General features: G+C 55.2%; 6 protein-coding genes across 6 annotated transcripts; 4 read left to right on the top strand and 2 right to left on the bottom strand.

Annotated features, from left to right (window-relative positions):
- Window positions 1-638: 638 nt before the first annotated feature.
- CH63R_04400 (uncharacterized protein) lies at window positions 639-3,020 on the bottom strand (the record flags this gene model as incomplete). Its single annotated transcript, XM_018299375.1, has 3 exons — window positions 639-1,348; window positions 1,410-2,882; window positions 2,942-3,020. 3 exons carry the CDS (start codon window positions 3,018-3,020, stop codon window positions 639-641), a joined length of 2,262 nt encoding a protein of 753 aa, XP_018160621.1.
- A 1,885-nt stretch (window positions 3,021-4,905) lies between these two features.
- CH63R_04399 (Tyrosine/serine protein phosphatase) lies at window positions 4,906-6,124 on the top strand (the record flags this gene model as incomplete). Its single annotated transcript, XM_018299374.1, has 5 exons — window positions 4,906-4,982; window positions 5,139-5,231; window positions 5,299-5,505; window positions 5,575-5,710; window positions 5,768-6,124. 5 exons carry the CDS (start codon window positions 4,906-4,908, stop codon window positions 6,122-6,124), a joined length of 870 nt encoding a protein of 289 aa, XP_018160620.1.
- Window positions 6,125-6,231: 107 nt separating this feature from the next.
- CH63R_04398 (Methyltransferase) lies at window positions 6,232-7,486 on the bottom strand (the record flags this gene model as incomplete). The annotated part of the gene is made up of 2 exons (XM_018299373.1): window positions 6,232-6,974; window positions 7,177-7,486. The coding sequence occupies 2 exons, from the start codon at window positions 7,484-7,486 to the stop codon at window positions 6,232-6,234; spliced, it is 1,053 nt and encodes a 350-aa protein (XP_018160619.1).
- Window positions 7,487-7,965: 479 nt separating this feature from the next.
- Window positions 7,966-9,094, top strand: CH63R_04397 (Tetratricopeptide; the record flags this gene model as incomplete). The annotated part of the gene is made up of 4 exons (XM_018299372.1): window positions 7,966-8,343; window positions 8,397-8,603; window positions 8,657-8,806; window positions 8,858-9,094. 4 exons carry the CDS (start codon window positions 7,966-7,968, stop codon window positions 9,092-9,094), a joined length of 972 nt encoding a protein of 323 aa, XP_018160618.1.
- A 1,360-nt stretch (window positions 9,095-10,454) lies between these two features.
- Window positions 10,455-10,870, top strand: CH63R_04396 (uncharacterized protein; the record flags this gene model as incomplete). Its single annotated transcript, XM_018299371.1, has 2 exons — window positions 10,455-10,626; window positions 10,812-10,870. 2 exons carry the CDS (start codon window positions 10,455-10,457, stop codon window positions 10,868-10,870), a joined length of 231 nt encoding a protein of 76 aa, XP_018160617.1.
- A 3,105-nt stretch (window positions 10,871-13,975) lies between these two features.
- Window positions 13,976-16,500, top strand: CH63R_04395 (Kinetoplast-associated protein kap; the record flags this gene model as incomplete). Its single annotated transcript, XM_018299370.1, has 4 exons — window positions 13,976-13,986; window positions 14,074-15,865; window positions 15,922-16,433; window positions 16,488-16,500. The coding sequence occupies 4 exons, from the start codon at window positions 13,976-13,978 to the stop codon at window positions 16,498-16,500; spliced, it is 2,328 nt and encodes a 775-aa protein (XP_018160616.1).
- Window positions 16,501-16,953: the final 453 nt, after the last annotated feature.

Here is a 16,953-nt window from a genome sequence, read left to right as displayed (position 1 = left end):
CCCAGCAGCGGGGTCTTTGAGTTTCAAGTTTTTTCCTGGAAACGATTCGGTTGGCGAATCAATCACATATATCAAAACCTTAACATCGCGTTTTGCCTCACTTGGCCCGTTGACGTACGGCAACTCAGCTGGCTTGTGGGCGGTCGGCAGCTCCCGTGCATTGGTTTCGATGGTGTGGAGGTAGACATTCCATCGTTGTATGTGCACGAGAACATCGAACAAGGCCTGGGAAGTCCAGCGTTGCCGTCGAGAAGCTGGGCACGGTTTCAGCATTGACTTGCCGACAGAAGGTGTAAAATGACATCAACGGCCCGCTGCTTGTTTACAGAGCTATCGAATATGTTGGACGTATGAAAATCCACATAGCAACTCTACTCACTCCGTTGGCCTTGAAGGTCAACAACATCGTTGTTACACTGTAGGAAATTGCCGAAGAAAAAAACTGCTGTCACTAGAAACACGAACCTGTTTAGGTGACTGTTGTTGTACAAATACATAGCTCATATCGCATCTCAGCTTGTCAATCCCACCAACACCATGCGCTATTATGATTGCCTTCCTGACCCTGCGAACCCAAGCAATCGTCCCCGCGTACGCCCGCTCACCAAAACATGTCATGTTCGTTGTTTCCTATAAACCTATTCGATAATCTCCCGGAACCGTGAGTCCCTTGTTGGGCTGCTGCTTTTGTGTAGACCCGGGTCCCTGATGGGCACCGGCGGCGAAACAGGTCCTTCGAGGTCATCCCTTGCCTCGACGAAATGCTCAGACTCGCTATCTGAACTGACGGGGCTCACATCCCGTGAGTTGCGAGCCTTATGCCCGCTGTCCTCGTAGCCCGCCGATGAGTTGGACACCTCAACTCTGGTCTTGCCGGCGATAGCAACCTCCCTCATGCTGGCCGAACGCCCATCTAGGCTCGTGGCGCTTTCGTTGGCGAGTCTCGTGAGCGCCACGCCGCCAACGAAGCCGCGATCTTCAGCATTCTCGCCGGCCGAGGAGCGACCGCGCGGTCGTGAGAAACGGGACTTGAGCCACTCCTTCATCTTGTTGGTTGGCGACCCACTCTCGCTCGGCGAACGGGGGTTGTCGCTGTTGGAGGCTTCTCGCTGAGTGTTGACGGTAGGCTTGCCCTGGCTCGCACGGCGAGAGACGGAAGTGCCCGGGCCATCAACTGTGGGAGACGTCTCGCTGGATTCGCCTGCGGCAGGGGATTCATCGGGCAGAGTTTCCGGGCCTTTTGACTTGCGCTTCTCTTCCGCCCTTGCAGCCTTTTCTTCGTCCTTTTTGGCCTTGAGTTCTTTCTTCTCTCGATGCCTCCTCTCCTTTTCTTCCTGTTTTTCCTGCTCTGGAAAGGTGGTGTTAGTATCGGATGATGTGAACACCAACACCATTGCTCAAGTGCTTACCCATGACCTTGCGGTTGAGCTCCTTGATCTCTCTGTCGCGCTCCTTTTGCTTCGCCTCATCCCTCTTCTTGGCCTCTGCCTCCGCCTTGAGCAGCTCTTGTCGTTCTCGCTCAATGGCGGCCTTCTCGTTGATCTCATCAAGCACCGGCTGCACTCTCCTCGTCGCGATCTCGTCGACAGCGGCGGGATCCATGAACATGCCGCCACCAATGTCGATCTTGCCCCTGTTAACATTGGCAGACTCGTGTCGGGCCAACGCAGCCATCTGGGCTTTGGCCTCCCAATCGCTCTTGGAGCTTGGCGGCACCATGCCGGTCTCGGCCGAGATCTTGTCATCCATGCCCTGAAGACGAGCTCTGACGTTCCTTTGCGCGGCAGCCAGCAATGCCTCACGGTCCTTGGTCCGCTTTTGCTCGTCAACCTTTGTCAAGTTGGAAGAGAAGATGGACATCTGTCTTCGGATGCGCTCAGACTGCTCCCTATCGTCGTTGATATCGCCATCGCTAGAAGACCGCCGCCTCAATTTCCCCTTCATAGTAAACCTCCTTTGAGGTTGAGGTGGTTTGCCGTTGCCGTAGTATTCCTGGTAGTCTCGGTTGCGCTGGTGCTCCTCGTGTAACTTCGACAAACGTTCCTGGGCCAGCTTGTACGCTGCTTCCTGTAGGTTTACATAAGGCTTCGGTTGATTGTCGTCTGAGACGGCCTCCCCCGAGTCCTGTTGGGCCTGACGCGCTTGGTCAACCATCTTTTGCTGGTGGCTATACATTTGCCTGGCCATGGCTACAGCGGAGGCGTGCAGCATATCGGCTCTCTTCTGCTCGTCTGCTTCCGGACCAATAGCGGGAGATGAGGTAAACATCTTGCGAGGCAAATTAGTGTAGGGAACAGAGCCGGCGGTGTCGGTTGGGGACTTTGGCTTTGTTGAAGGGTCATGAGCTGCAGTGGCAGCACTCAAGGCATTGGCAGCAGCTCGGGACTCTCCAGGGTAAGACTCCTTGGGGACCGGCGTTGACTTGGCTCGTGGCCTCGTTCGAGCTGTTGCCGGCATGGCACTTTGGGCTGCCAAAAGAGAGCCCAGGCCACCCGTCGAGGTCTTATGAGCGGGTTGTTTCACAGCGCGGCTTTGTTTGAAAGCCTGGTTAGCAGCGCTGCTTCCCCAAGATCCGTGAGCGGACTGGGGTGTCATTTGGGAGGCCGCCTGCTTCCTTGCTGACGCGGAGGCTACAAGAGCAGCCTTGGCGCCGGCGGAACTCGAATTGGGTTCCCAAGTAGGCGGCATCTTGTAATCCTTTGCGAGCATGGCGGCTGTAGATGCAGAGTTGGACTTTTCGGGTTTCCAGAGTTGGATGGATTTTTGGTTGGCCCAGCCTAGTGACGCGGCGGCTCCGGCAGCAGCTCCGTCAGGCGGTAGTCCAGGGGACGGGAAGCTGGGGAGATCCCGCGGGGAGGCGTACTTTAATCTTCCCGAGTGACCTGCTGTTTCCCGGGAAAAGACAATTAGGATTAATGGAAACTTTCTTTACCAAACACACGGTGCTCGTATTCGAGGATGGGGTGAGTGAGGTAGGTTTCAATACCTGTTGTCGGCACCTGGTACCGTGTTTCCGCCATGCTTGGCTGCCCGTGCTGCGTCGCTGTCTTGGAACTGGCTTGCATCATGTGCCAGCCTGCTTGCCGGCTTGGAGGTATCGGTACAAACACCTCTTGCTCCACTTGTTGGGCGACGAGGGTAGTGAGTGTGTGCAGTAGGTAGGTGCGGTACACTACAGTGCAGGGAAACGAGAATGAAAAGTGGGAAGCTGCGGCGATATACGGCTTACACGGGACGGGAAAGGTGGGCGGGTGGGTTGCTGAATGCTCCCAATAGATGTTACTTCTGGCTTTGCCGGTCCGTATCGCAGAAAAGACGCATTCGTATAACGAGGGAAGAGGTGCTATGCCAGGTTGTTATCCTAAAGAGGATGCAGGAGTTGGATGGTCGAGAAACCTGGGCAATGCAGTGCAGCGTAGTCAGTGCAGGGGTGGGGAAACAGTCATGATATCAGGAAGTAGGCTTGCTCTCCCAAGAGTGGGAATCGGAGTTATATCATTGAAGCAGACACATTTGTTAGGCGCGAGCGCACAATGAGGTATGCTTCGGCTGGTGAGCCGGTCGCTGGGAGTGACCACGGCGTGCGCAGTTGGTGCTGGTCTGCTAGTCATGTTAGTGAGCAGCAACGACGGCGCACCATACGTCATGCGGGGTCCCTTCCCATCCGCTTCTGGCCTAGAGCCGCCAAATTAGCTCTGCCCCTGTCAACACCAGTACACCACCGTGAATTTCCTTTGGAGTTATCCCTTTGCGACCGACCGACGGCTGATCCCAGGAGCTGGATTTGCCAACGTCGCCCATCGTCCGCTGTGCCATTGCTTCGGCCCAACACCCACCCTTCACTTGAGACGGACGGTCAGCACCCCAGTCGCGCTGAGTAGTGATCAGACAGATACGTACACAGAATACCTACGTTCTTAGACACCTTGCTGGCAGCCAATTCGGAGAGCTCTAGCAAGGCCGAGCCCGATCGTAGGCCACTGCGCAGAGGTCCGCCAGCTAGCCAGCAACACTTCGGATAGGCGTCTTCACCGACCACGAAACCCGAGATGCCGTGGCGAGAGGCGACGGCCGACGGCGAAGGGGAGAGTCAGAAACCCCAGATCCGAGAACAACACTGCCATCGCACTCAGAGAACACACCATCGAGAGACATGTCTAAGCTTGATGTCTCGCTGTCTTGTCTTGCTGAGTGAGGCCCACCATTCGTTGAGCGTACTGGTGCAGAACCCGCCGCACCTCGGATGGTTGACGGCTGCGTTCGACAGCTTCCAGAGCAGTGCCAAATGTAACCCGACTTGAGACGGCAAGCCCGTGTGGGCCATGGAGGTGTTCGGTTGATCCGATATTCTGGAAGTGAAAATATGCAAACCAATCCGTGAACAGGCCGGGTGCAGCTCTCAGCCTCCCACAGACCTCCTAGGCCGCTGCAGGCTGCAGTTGTGCGGACGAGTTTAAGAGGCAGCTGTGGTGGCACATCCCTCCCAAACCAACACCGGATCGTCAGTGACATCAGGAGCCCTCACCCGGTTCTTAAGCTTTTTGGGGGGATGTGCAGGACCCCCCGAACCCTGGTCAAGGGTTCCAGCCCGCCAACCTGAACAACGGCAAAGGGAGGGAAACGACGCCAACGCTGGATCCTCCGTTGTTGGCACATTTCCCACCGACGATCTGCACGTCTCTTTGACCAAACATGCCAGATCGTGGCGTCAATCCCATCCTCTCCACGCCCACACATCTCACTCCTAACCCCTACGTACGACACACACCGACATCGCAGAACGCCCGCCAAGTCGCCGCCGCCGTCGTCTAATTGATAGCTTCCAACTGGTAACTGCTGGCTCGTGGTTTCCCAATCGCCGCCCCTTTCTCTCACAAGCGACTCCAGCCACGAGGCTTCTTGGCCATGGACAGCAACGGCATAACCTCTGTTCTAAATTTCCGTGACGTCGGCTCCACTGTGAACAGCTTTCAAGGACGGAGGTACGTCTCCAACTGACACCACGTTGGGCATAGTCGTACTCAAGCTGATTATCGTGTGCCCGCGCAATAGACTCATCCGAGAAGGCGTCTTGTTTCGTTCAGCGAGACCGGGTATGTTTTGAAGTCTCACACGCCTGCCTGTTTGTCTGCTCACAGACTTGATAATCATCAAGATGATGCCTCTCTAGATGACAGGAAACGCCTTCGAGAGGAGCTGGGCATCAAGGCGGTAATAGACTTGCGCACAAAGTAGGTGTGCATATGCAACCTCATACAATATCCCCTCGCCCTTGGAATGCCAGATACCATGTACTAGGCCAACGACTGACGCCATCCCAAGAACGGAACACGCTCAACAGGCAAGAAAGCGCAAGACCGATCTCCAAATCCCCGCACTGCTGCAATCCAACGCTGCACTAGCCGAGCCGGTCCAGATCCCGGGTCTCAAGTATCACGATATCAGAATCACTGGCGGGAGATTCGAGTGGTTCTTGGTGCGGCAGCTGTCATGGTGGGGTTTGTGGTAAGGGATCTTCTTGGCTTCTATTAATTCCTCTACCACAAAGGCTGACTTGTGAGTCCTCAACTGAAGTCGCCTCGTCGTTCTCTTCCTCCTAGGTTATCGCAACGAAGGCATCTCTGTCCTCGCGAGCGAGGTCATGGTGCCACGTGGCCTGGTACGCTTGGGCCTCGATACCCTCGATCAATCTGGCGAAGAGATTGCCAAGGTATGAGTGAGCGCTCATGGTTGTGTTTGCCAATTGCTGACGAACATCTCCCCCCAGGCTCTCAGAGTCTTTCTCAACCCGTTGACAACGCCTACTCTGGTCCACTGCACACAGGGCAAGGACAGGACGGGGATGATCATTACCCTCGTGCTGTTAGCCCTCGACGTGCCGCTCGAGGCGATCGAGCATGACTACATGCTGACAAGTGGCGCGCTCGAGTCCGAAAGGGAAGTAAGGCTGGCCGAGATTAGAGAGATTGGCCTCACGGACGACTGGTTTGAGCCGGCGCCTGACATGATCGTACGAACCGCTCGACATCTCGACGAGGTCTACGGGGGAATCGTTGGGTATTTGGACAAAATCAGGTTCGACCAGAATGATCGACAGAAGCTCAAGGAGCTGCTGCTGTACTGAGCCCAGTCGTATGACATGTCAACGAGTGACTTGCCTCCACCTCCAGATCAAGTTGTTGTCGGCAGATATTAGTCACTAGCCATAGTTGGTGCGCTTTGAAGCTCTTCTCATTTTTTCGTGAATCGGCCCTGCATCCAACATCGGTACATCTTCAACTTGCGGGCTCGGTTGACGAGCATGCGCCTGTCAACGCCTAAGTCGTCGACGTTGAATTCAGCCCTGGTGCCTTCCGACGCTTCTTGCGTCTTGCCGGTCCAGATTTGCTCAAGCTCCTCCTTTTCGAAGAAGTAAACACGTGTTCCGTCGCCGCGCACGTAAAAGTTTTCATCAAGGTAGCGGCCTTTCTTGAAGCGAACCTGGGCAAGATCACCTCTTCCATAGTCTCGGAAGCAGACCTGGCCGCCTGGCTTAAGCAGACGGTAGACATTGGTAACCGCCTTGTTCCACTGGCTGGGGGCCAAAGCCGAGAAGATGAAAATAAGGATAGCAACGTCGACAGACCCTTCTTCAAGACCAGGCGGGAGCTCGTCGCTCGTCACGTCCCAGACATCTGCCTGCATGCGATCTTGGTTGTAGGATTCATGGGCCCGCATGACCTCTACGGCCTGCTTCGAATAATCACAGGCATGGACCCTCAGGCTCAGGTTCTTGTTGGATGCAAGGATAGGAAAGGCAGTGTTACCGGCACCGGCGCCGATCTCAAGGATTGTGACCTTGCCAGCATCCTCTTTGGTCACCTCAGACAGGATGGGAAACTCTTGCTGTAGCCACTTGCGATTCTTGAAAAAGTTGGCCGTGTTGTTTTTGTAGAAAAGATCCCACATTCTCGCTGGGTTGTTGTTGAGTCTGTCTGAAAGATTTGTTAGTGAACTGTGTTCAAGGACAGAGGCAGAACAAAACAGGTATCATAAGGTGGTGTAGTCAGATGGGAGCGAAAGACTATAGGAAGAAGTTTTCATCATAGGATTCAGATGAACTATGCGATTGTGCTGGAGTATCATCACAACACCAGGGGTGGATAAAGCAGAAGCTTGCGTGGGGATGGAACTTACTTTTGTCAAAGTCGGAGACCGGAGACTGCCGCTGCATTTCATATTGCTGCTCGGCATACTCCTTGTATGCATCGTCAGTCTCGACATGGTCCCAAGCGTTGAACTCGAAAACATCGTCTTGCTCGCCCAGCAGGCGACTGCCGAACTGGAACGGATCACTCCTCTTCTGGTTGAACTGAGGGTCGTGGGATCTGTGAGGCGGCTGCTCCTCCTGGCTATTCGGCTCAGACACTTGGAGGTCGGCCGTCTTCTCAACAAGAAGTTGCTCATCCGCTCGCGGGAGTGTCTCTTCAACGGCGAGGGACGCCATGGTTCTCGTGCAGAACCACCAGACAGATCTAGGACCTGACAGCTGATTTTGCGTGGGTGATACACAAGACAGCGAGTCTCCAGTTCTTGTCGGAAGAGAAGGAATGATCGAGGAAGAAAGAGATTTAATCGTCGAGCTGGTGGGAGTTTTTGTCTACAAAAAAAATACTCTGGTGGGGCCAGCCTTCGGTGCGATGAAGTGCCGCATGCCGTTGCAGCCAATCAAACGCCAAGCGCTACTCCGTTCATGTTCCAAGCTGAAATGGACGGAGCTTTCAGGGAAACAGGGGTACGTACCGCCCAAGCTGCGTTACCAACCGGGCGCGAACAACATGCATTCATCAAAGCTGGCAAGCCATTGACGACGAATATCTCGCCGAGACAGATCGAATACCTCGCTCCGAATCCTCCTGGGTTCCTCACACGATACTTACTATCGAAAGCCTTCTGGAGCTCGCTGTTCCAACTCAAAGTGCAACGATGGCCCCGTCTCTCGTCCGCCCCCAGGGCCACCTGTCACCGGCTCAGGCCCTTGAGCTGGCCCAGAAGGCGCCGACGATTCTGCGAAACAACCCAAAGGCATTTTCATCGTCGCCGCTTCTATCACTGTTCTCGGCATCTGAGACGCCCGAACTGTGGACAATCTACGAGAACCTCCTTCTGGCCTGCCTCCGGACGGGAGATAGTCAAGCAGCGCACCAATGCCTCGAAAGGCTGATTATCCGCTTTGGAGACGAAAACGAACGTATCATGGCTTTCAAGGGCTTGGTCAAAGAGGCGGAAGCCGACAACGATGGAGAACTGGCACAGGTTCTCATGGAATACGAGACCATACTTGGAGCAAACGCGACGAACATTGTCGGTTGATAATCTTTTGCCAAGAGCTTGTGGCATGCGCTGACCCTCGACAGCCTGTTGCGAAACGTCGCATTGCCCTCCTGAAGTCTACTGGAAAGATATCGGAAGCGGTCGCGGCACTCAACTCCCTCGTTGACTTCAATCCCACGGATGCAGAGGCGTGGGCAGAGCTTGCCGACTTGTATCTGTCGCAGGGCCTCTACTCGCAGGCCATATTTGCGCTTGAGGAGGTCCTCGTTCTGACTCCGAATGCATGGAACGTAAGCGTCGGCAAATTCTTCACTCAAATATGTCAGCCATTAACATACCCCAGATACACGCGCGGCTGGGCGAAGTATTGTACATGGCAGCCTCGACTTCTGAAGGATCCTCGCTGCAGCATTTGACCGAGTCTGTAAAGAGATTCAGTCGAAGCATCGAGCTTTGTGACGACTACCTCAGGGGTTACTACGGACTGAAACTAGTGAGTCGTGTACCAAATCAAGTCCATCAAGCACGGCTGACAGATATCAAGGTTACGAACAAACTGATCAAGGAGCCCTCAAAGCCATCAAAGCAACCGGAGCTGGAGGAGTGGAGCCTTCCCGACGTCACCACGCTACAGAATCTCAATGAGCTGGCGACAAAAAAGTTGGCGGAAATTGTACGCCGTAACGGAGCGCAGGAGAGGCTCTGGCAGGGCTATGACGAATCGGAAGTGGCAGCGGCGCGAGATTTACTGTCAAAGGAGTCGGCCGAGCTTGTGAGATGAGCAGCGCGTCAGCTTGACACTACAAACAGACAATTTCACATTGGCCGATGTCATGATCAAGCGACTACGTTGATAAGTCATCAGAAACAGCACGTTTCGTGGGGGCAGCATTCCCACCGAATGCTGCTTTGAACGGTACATGTTGAGGTCAATAAGCAATCGGAGTCATCAAACAAGGCCAACAGCCTTTGACAGACCGTCTTTGCACTAGAGGCAATGCCAATGTTTTCGCGGTCGGTAGCCAATCGTGGACAATCCGGCCAACCATAGCAAGCGAGTAACAAACAGAGCGGCCGGCATTTGCTTTTCATACAGGCGCGGGTTAAACCGCAAACTCGTGGCGAATGAAGAAGCTGGCCGTCTTGCAATCAGACCTGGAGGGGAGTCATTTTTTTCTTCTTTTTACAAATACAGCGGACATGCATCGAACATGGGCAGAGGCCGCCGTGTCCTGTCAATGGATAACATTTAATGCTTTCTTTCGAATTCTATTGTTCCCGCCGCGGCCACACCCGCAGTCATGCCTAATGGTCGCAAACCCCATGCACTAGCACGTCGCATGGCTGCGTGTCATCCAAGGTTCCAGCCATGTCGTTAGGAGCCCGACGAGCTAAGGCGGCCCACCAGATGCGCTGGCAGTGAGTCAGGGAGAGTTGATCCACGGATGGATCTCAGCAAGCTAAGCGGCTCAGGCACCATCAGCCGAGGCCCCATGGCGCTGCATAGCAGAGTGCGCCAGGTTTTGGAGAGACCCGTCGGGCGTGACAAAGGGTTCATCGGGCTCAAGTATCGTCGGAATGATCGACTGGCAAGAACATACAGGCCAATCAAGCTGGGACGACAACATTGCGGTGTCACGTATATATCCGGGGGGTGCCATGTAAATAAGCTCAAGGCAGAATGAGCACCTACCTACGTCGGTACCGAGTTTGACCGCCCTGTGAGCCCTGTGCCTTCCAGCCGCCTGGCGCCATCAACGACGAGGAAAGAAGAAGCCGAAAGACGCCCACGATAGGCAAACCAGCTAATTCCCAGGGCACAATGGCAGATTGCTGTCACACACAACAGCTCAGTGCATCCGAAGGTTTATCGCCCGTTTTCACTTCATGTCATCAGAAACGTGGCATGCCTCCCAGTCAAACATGTCATTGCCCGAGTCATCAAGGAACCATACTATACGACTACCAGTGCCCAGAACACGCAGCAAGACAGCCCATATGAGGGAGGAAACCTGAAGCGGGCGAACACCAGTATCGCGATTCAAAGTCAGTGCCGCCGGTATGGAAAGATTTTCGTCCCGTCTTTTTGTGAAGCAAGCAGGCTGCGAATTAGCTGCATAGCATTGGACGGACTGGTAGAGATGACGAGGACGACCTTGGACAGGCACGACATTGGACCCGGAGTGGAGATTCACTCGGTCGGAGGCCATACGGCACCTCGGCGAAAAGACGCATGGGTACGGTACTTTTTAGACCCAGAGGAGTCCAGGCACAATCGAGGAGGGGCTTATCGCAGCGGCGCTCTGAGATACGGTGAGTGCGTAAGAGCGAGCGATTTGTAGGAGGGGGCTCAAAGCCGAGCTGACGGTTGCCTATTTTAGTTTACTCCCGTCTGTGAGCAACCCCCTCCCGACAGTCCCAAAGGTCACGATGAGTGAGGTGAGGTAGTAAGGTCACTTGGGTGAGGCACGTCCTCCCGAAATCTTACTGGCTCGCAGAACGGTGCAAGTCAGAGTCTTGGTCCGAGTTGCCGGGCATTGGCTCGCGGTGGCCCTAAAAGCAGGACGGCGGCCAGCAGCCGGCATGAGCAGGAACAGCAGCAGTTGAGAGACGACCTTGGACCCCCCTCTTCCTCTCCCCCTCCTCACCCATCGTTTCTCTTCTTCCTCCTCTCATCCAAATAAATACTTTGCGCCGTCTCGTCCAGCCTGCTTACATTCACATACAACTCTGTCTGCCAAATTCCCCGGCGTGTCTCGTCTTGCTCTTCTCCTCAAATTTGGTTGATGTTCTCCTGTCTGTCGCCGCACAACATATTAACACCCAATTCTCCCATGCTGAGCGACAACGGCGTGGAAAGAAACAGTCACTACAGCGCGCGCGCCCGCACGCACGACGCGCAAGTACCAAACGGCTCCACAGGCTTTTCTAAACGGATAGACACGTCCAAAAGTTCAAACATCCAGCGAGGGCCCGCCCCGCAACGGAGCCGCTCTTTTTCAGCACGTCCCTACCGCGAAACATCGACGCCCAGGAAAACCAAACATCCACTCTTTGCCAGAACAAACCCAGGCGCGGTGCATTGAGAACCGGCAAAAAGCATTGGACAAAAGTACATGCACATCACCGTGGCCTATCCGAGCATCATCCCAAAGAAACCAAATACCCCGAATACGTCCCAAAAGAGACGGGGGTTGCGTCTGATCTGCCATCGTCTCGTCCCTGGCAGGGCAGGTCTCAGATTGACGGTCCCAAGTCTCAGCCCGTCCTCGTTTCTCTGTCTCAACTCTCGGCGCATTACAAGAAGTGGCCCTAACAAAGACAATAAAGGTATGAATAATCAGATTCCATTTGTCCGTTGTTTTATTGTTTGTTCGGACGCGTCTTTTCCAATTCCCCCATGCGCGAAGTCGTCGCGTTCTTTGCTCACTCCCTCGCGCTGCTGGTGCCGGCGCAAGTGTTGTTGCTGCTGCTGCTGTTGTTATTGTTATTTCTGCGGAGCGCTGTATCGCAAAAAAAAAATCAAAAAAATCTCAACTCGTCTGTCTATCCGCCCTTCCCTGTCAACAAGCCGTCAAGTGCCGGCTACCTGCGGCCGGTCCGCATGGCAATAGAGCACCCCCCTTCGGCCAGCCGTCGGTGCTGCTGTTGCTGTTGAGTATTGACATTGCCGCCGCCGTTGTCTTCATCACGGAACAGACTTGATTAGTGACTGGGAGAAGACTCCTTTGCCTCAACCATGAGCTTATGGCACGGTTCTGCTCTGCGCAGTCACTCGCCAGTGGAGCAATGCTGACAGCCATTGAACGACGATTCGTCGGCGTTAACCCCACTCTTGCTTGCTCATCTGGCCGTCCATTAACATGGAGTGGAGCTGGCCCAGCATCTATCTCCTAGGGCACCCAAGTGGGACAAGGAAGCAAGGGGGATTAAGGCCTTGTCCAGGGCTGCCCCCATCCCTTGTGCCCATCCATCCCCGTCCCCTGCCGGGCCAGCCCTGTCAATATCTTGCCTGTCTCCGCCCGAACCGATCCTCCCCAGCCTGTCCCTCCCGTTGCATGTATTTCCTTGCGATGTACTCTTGCCAGCGCCCTTGATGGAAAGGGAGCCTACTGTTGAGTACGTAGGCTGTACGTAGGTCAAGATGGTTTGGTGTCAGAACAGTGCAACAACACATTCCAGAACCTCCATTTCCTTGCCGCACGCACCCTGCATGGACTCGCTCTGGCCGGTGGTGGGCTTGGTCAAACTCCCGCCTCCCAGCCAGCAACATTAGCGTGTCGCCTGCCTGGAAAGCAAGCAGGCTGGCCGGATGGCGGGGTTGTCTGCTCCCAATCGTTGGTGGTTTTTCTTGGTCCCCTGTCCTGTCCAGTCCGGTCCATTCTATTGCGTGTGTCTGTGTGCCTGTGTGTCGGTGTGTATGTCCCGCGCAGGTTGACACGATTGGCGCCCTCGCCAAAATTTTCTATTGCACATGATTCACCGGAACGTTGCTGATCTTGAGGCTTGTAGCCCGTCTCACTCTTCTCGACATACGGCATTGCACTAGCAAGTCTTTAGTCGCATTGCCCGTTCGTTGTCTACAAGTTTCGCTCTCACCGACCAGGGACCCCGTCTGCCGATTGCTGAGCCCCCCCTAATCGCCAGAAGAGGAAGCCTTTCCACAAGCCTCCCCCCCACCACCCTGCCTCCTGTTCTGTGCTGTCCTTGTCCCGCCCCATTCACCACACTGGCAAGACTGGATACCCAGGCATCGGATGGGGCTTATTCTGTACTTGCTTCTCTATCCTGCTGTCTCTCGCATCGCGTATCGCACCGCAGCACAACATCGACGCATCGCTACCTTAAAGGCACTCTCTCTGTCCTTACAAACCGTTCCATCCATACCACACAGTACAATCCAGGCTGGGAGTCTCCTGTCTGCCCGGAGGAGAGTGGCAGTGGCTGCGCCTTAGTTTGTGCATACTGCCGCCGCCTACACCACCGCTACAGGTACATACTCAACATCGACCCCACTGTGCGCCTTGACCATCATCGCCTTACGGTTGACCTGAACGGAGCGGTCGCCAGACCCGCAATAGCTGCCCAGCTGCCACAAGTTTCCTTACACCCAATCGCACTTCTTTTCGCGCCCAACTGCACGATCTCGCCAAAAAAGCAGGGGGCTTCCCGGTTACATCCAAGAGCCCACGAGCGAATACCCACCCACCGACTGCCGCCCACCCCTCAATTTTCGCAACTCGCCCGTCCTTCAACTCAGCCCTCCACAAAGAGACTTTGCTTTCAAGAAGCCGCCTGGTTGTTGTCGTCCCTACCACCACATCCACATCGTCTGATCACTCTTGCACCCGACTCGCCCGTCATCCGCTCTTCTTTCTTGCGGTCCGCCACCCGTTCGTTCGTGCTTGGATCGTCCCCTCATTGAGTCGATTTCGCGCAAGGGCGAACGCTGCACCAGTATCCCGCCTGCCCCGATCACGCTCGACCACCAACGACGAATTTACACCATCGGTTCCCGCTGTCGAAAGCCTCACTTTCGGCTGCTCTGTCTCTCACCCCAACCTTCCACCCGATTCACCCCTTTACTCCGACTTTCTTTCGAGATTGTCGTGAGTAAAGGGTCTTTCTTGCCGCCGCCACACGCACATCCACGCGCATTCTCATGTCGTCCGCGTAAGTTAAAATATTTTCAACTACGCCAGGGACCAACCGACTTTGGTGGCTTTCACCAGACACCAGTCAACTAACACGCTCCGGAAGACGATCTTATCGACGCCCTGGCCATACCTCGTCCGGGGCAACAACATCCCGATCCGCTTCTGCCAGTGAAGACGAGTCGCATTACTACAACGAAACTGAAGGCATCAGCTCCGACTCGGCTGAAAACGAGGATTACACCACATCGGAGGAGGGGGATATTGGCCCAGACGATTCGGCCTCCGTCAGTCCTGCTCCTAGATACGCAGGCCGTCCGGCGCCACCCCAGCGTGCCGTCCGTCAACACCAACTCCCTCACCGTCCCGCCCTCGCTCAAACCCAGTTCCCGTATCGGCCCGGTCCAGTGCCGAACCATCTTGACAGCGTGGATCCCTCAGAAGATTACGGGCCGTCCCCATTCGCCCCTCGTGGCGGATATGCCCACAGGCCTCCCGGTCACGGGGGTCAACCGGCACACGGGGGACATTCCGGCCATAGCCCCTACTACGGCGGCCGTGGCGGTCATCCGCAAGCCGGCTATCCTCATAGTCACGTTGGCGGCTTCACCCCTAGCCCCTATGGACATCCCGCCAACCAGATGGTCCCTTTCGGATACAACAACGCATTCTCGCCAATGTCGCACGCAAATGGGCAGAGCTATTTCCACGACCCCCGCCAAGCCCAGTATGACATGATGCCGTATCAGCAACAGCAACCGCCGGCCCTCTACAACCAGCAAAGCTACGGACAGATGCATCAGTGGGGTATGTTTCCTCCACCCCCACCTACAGAAGCCCCTGGCCCTTCCAAGACTCCTGCGAATGAGCCACCCCCACCGCCAAAGGAGGATCCCGAGAAGATCAAGCTCCAGCAACAGATCGAACTCTTCAAGAAGGAACAAGCTCTGAAGGAAGAGGAGCAAAAGCGCAAAGAGCTGGAAGAGAAACTTCGGAAGGAGGCAGAGGAAGCCATCACCCGCAGGATGGAGGATATGAAGCGAGCACAAGAGTTGGCGCAGAAGGAGATTGAGAAGGCCAAGCAAGAGGCTGAAAAGGCGGCCAGAGAGAGGATGGAGACCGAACGCAAAGAGGAGGAGCAAAGACAGAAACTCCACCAGGAAGCGATGGCCCGCGTCGAACGCGAGGCTCGAGAGAGGCTAGAGCGCGAACATAAGGCCGAGGCCGAACGGAAGAAGGTTGAAGAGGAGGCCCGCCTCAAGGCCGAAGCTGACGCGAGGCAAAAGATAAAAGAGGCTCTTCAAGCCGAGGCCGATGCCAGGGCCAAGGAAGCGAAAGAGGCCGAAGCCAAGCGAAAGTGGGAGGAGGAGATGAAGAAGAAGGCCGAAGAAGACGCCCGCGCCAAGATGGAAGCCGAGAAAAAGGCTGCTGCCGAAGCTGCCGCTGCCCAGGCAAAGCTCGAGGCAGACCTCAAGGCCAAAGCCGAAGCCGACTACATCGCCAAGGTCGAGGCCGCGAAGAAGGCCGCCGAGGAAGCTGCGGCAGCGGAGAAAAAGGCCGCCGAGGAGGCCAAGCTGAGGGCCGAGGCTGCATTTGCGGCTGCGCAGAAGGCAGCGGCGGATGCCGCAGCCGCGAAGAAGAAGGAGGAGGAGGAAATGAAGGCACGGGCAGAGTTTGACGCTCGCGCCAAATTGGAGGCCGAGAAAAAGACTGCAGAAGCCACTGCCGCTGCCGAAGCCGCCGCCAAGAAGGAGGCCGAGGAGCTTAAGGCTAAGATCACCGAGGAGGCCAAGTACGAAGCCAACAAGAACAAGGGAAAAGACAAGGCTCCAATCAAGTTCAAGGACGCCGTGGGTAGGAAGTTTAGCTTTCCCTTCCATCTGTGCTCGACCTGGACAGTACGTATACCACGATATTATGATGATGTCGACAGCAGGCTGACTTTGAACTCCAGGGCATGGAAGAGCTTATCAAGCAAGCCTTCGTCCACGTGGAAATGATCGGACCCCACGTCCAAGAGGGACACTACGACCTGATTGGGCCCAATGGGGACATCATTCTGCCCCAAGTCTGGGACAAGGTGGTTGAGCCGGACTGGACGATCGAGATGCGCATGTGGCCCATGGACAAGCCTCCTCCACCAAGCATGCGTCCCGGCATGCCGATAGACCCCAGACATGCGGAGAGAATGGCGCATTTCCAGGCCATGCGCGGTGGTCATTCACGGATGGGTAGCTTTCCTCCAGGAATGGCGCCTCCGGGCGGTGGTCGCCCTGGCGGCGGGGGCGCCATGCACCCGCCTCCTCCTCCGAACTGGCATGGCCCACGTCCTGGACCTCCGGGTGGTCATGGTGCACCCGACATCGTTACTGTTGAACCGACACAGAAACCGCACAGACACAAGTCCAAATCCCAGGGCACGATGCTCAGCTGGATGGCCGGTGGTGGAAAGGCCCCCAAGAAAAAGTAAGTGTTGAAGGCGCGCTGTTTTTGCCGGGTTCATAGACTAACAAGGCATAGGAGCAAGAAATGATAATCATTGCAAAACGCGGAAGATTTTGTTCCCGACACATGCCACGGAGAATATTTTACTACGGATCTGTGGCTCGGGGACCTTTTTATTTATTTACTTACATATGATACCTTTACGCGTCCATTTGCTTTTCTGATTTTCTCAGATTCCCAACACAGGCAACCGTACGCACGCAATGCATCTCACGAATATCATGGCTCATTTCAACGTCTATAACGCATGTATGCCGGAGTACGAGCTGCGGAGGGGTACATCCCGGGGAAACGGGACATCAACATGGGCGGAAAACATTTCATCTAAGACCGTACATGTTTTCTTTTGCTTTTTTTTACTCTTCAGCTTTTCCCTCCTTACCTTTTTTTCACTTTCCGTTTTCCCAGCGGGGCATTGCATCTGAGGGGAAGGTTGGAGGCTACGACATGATTGAGGCGCAAATAGCGGAGGAGGATGAGA

Source organism: Colletotrichum higginsianum, chromosome 3 (assembly GCF_001672515.1).
Source record: "Colletotrichum higginsianum IMI 349063 chromosome 3, whole genome shotgun sequence".
Lineage (NCBI taxonomy): Eukaryota > Fungi > Ascomycota > Sordariomycetes > Glomerellales > Glomerellaceae > Colletotrichum > Colletotrichum higginsianum.
This window is presented reverse-complemented; position numbering and strand designations above follow the sequence as displayed.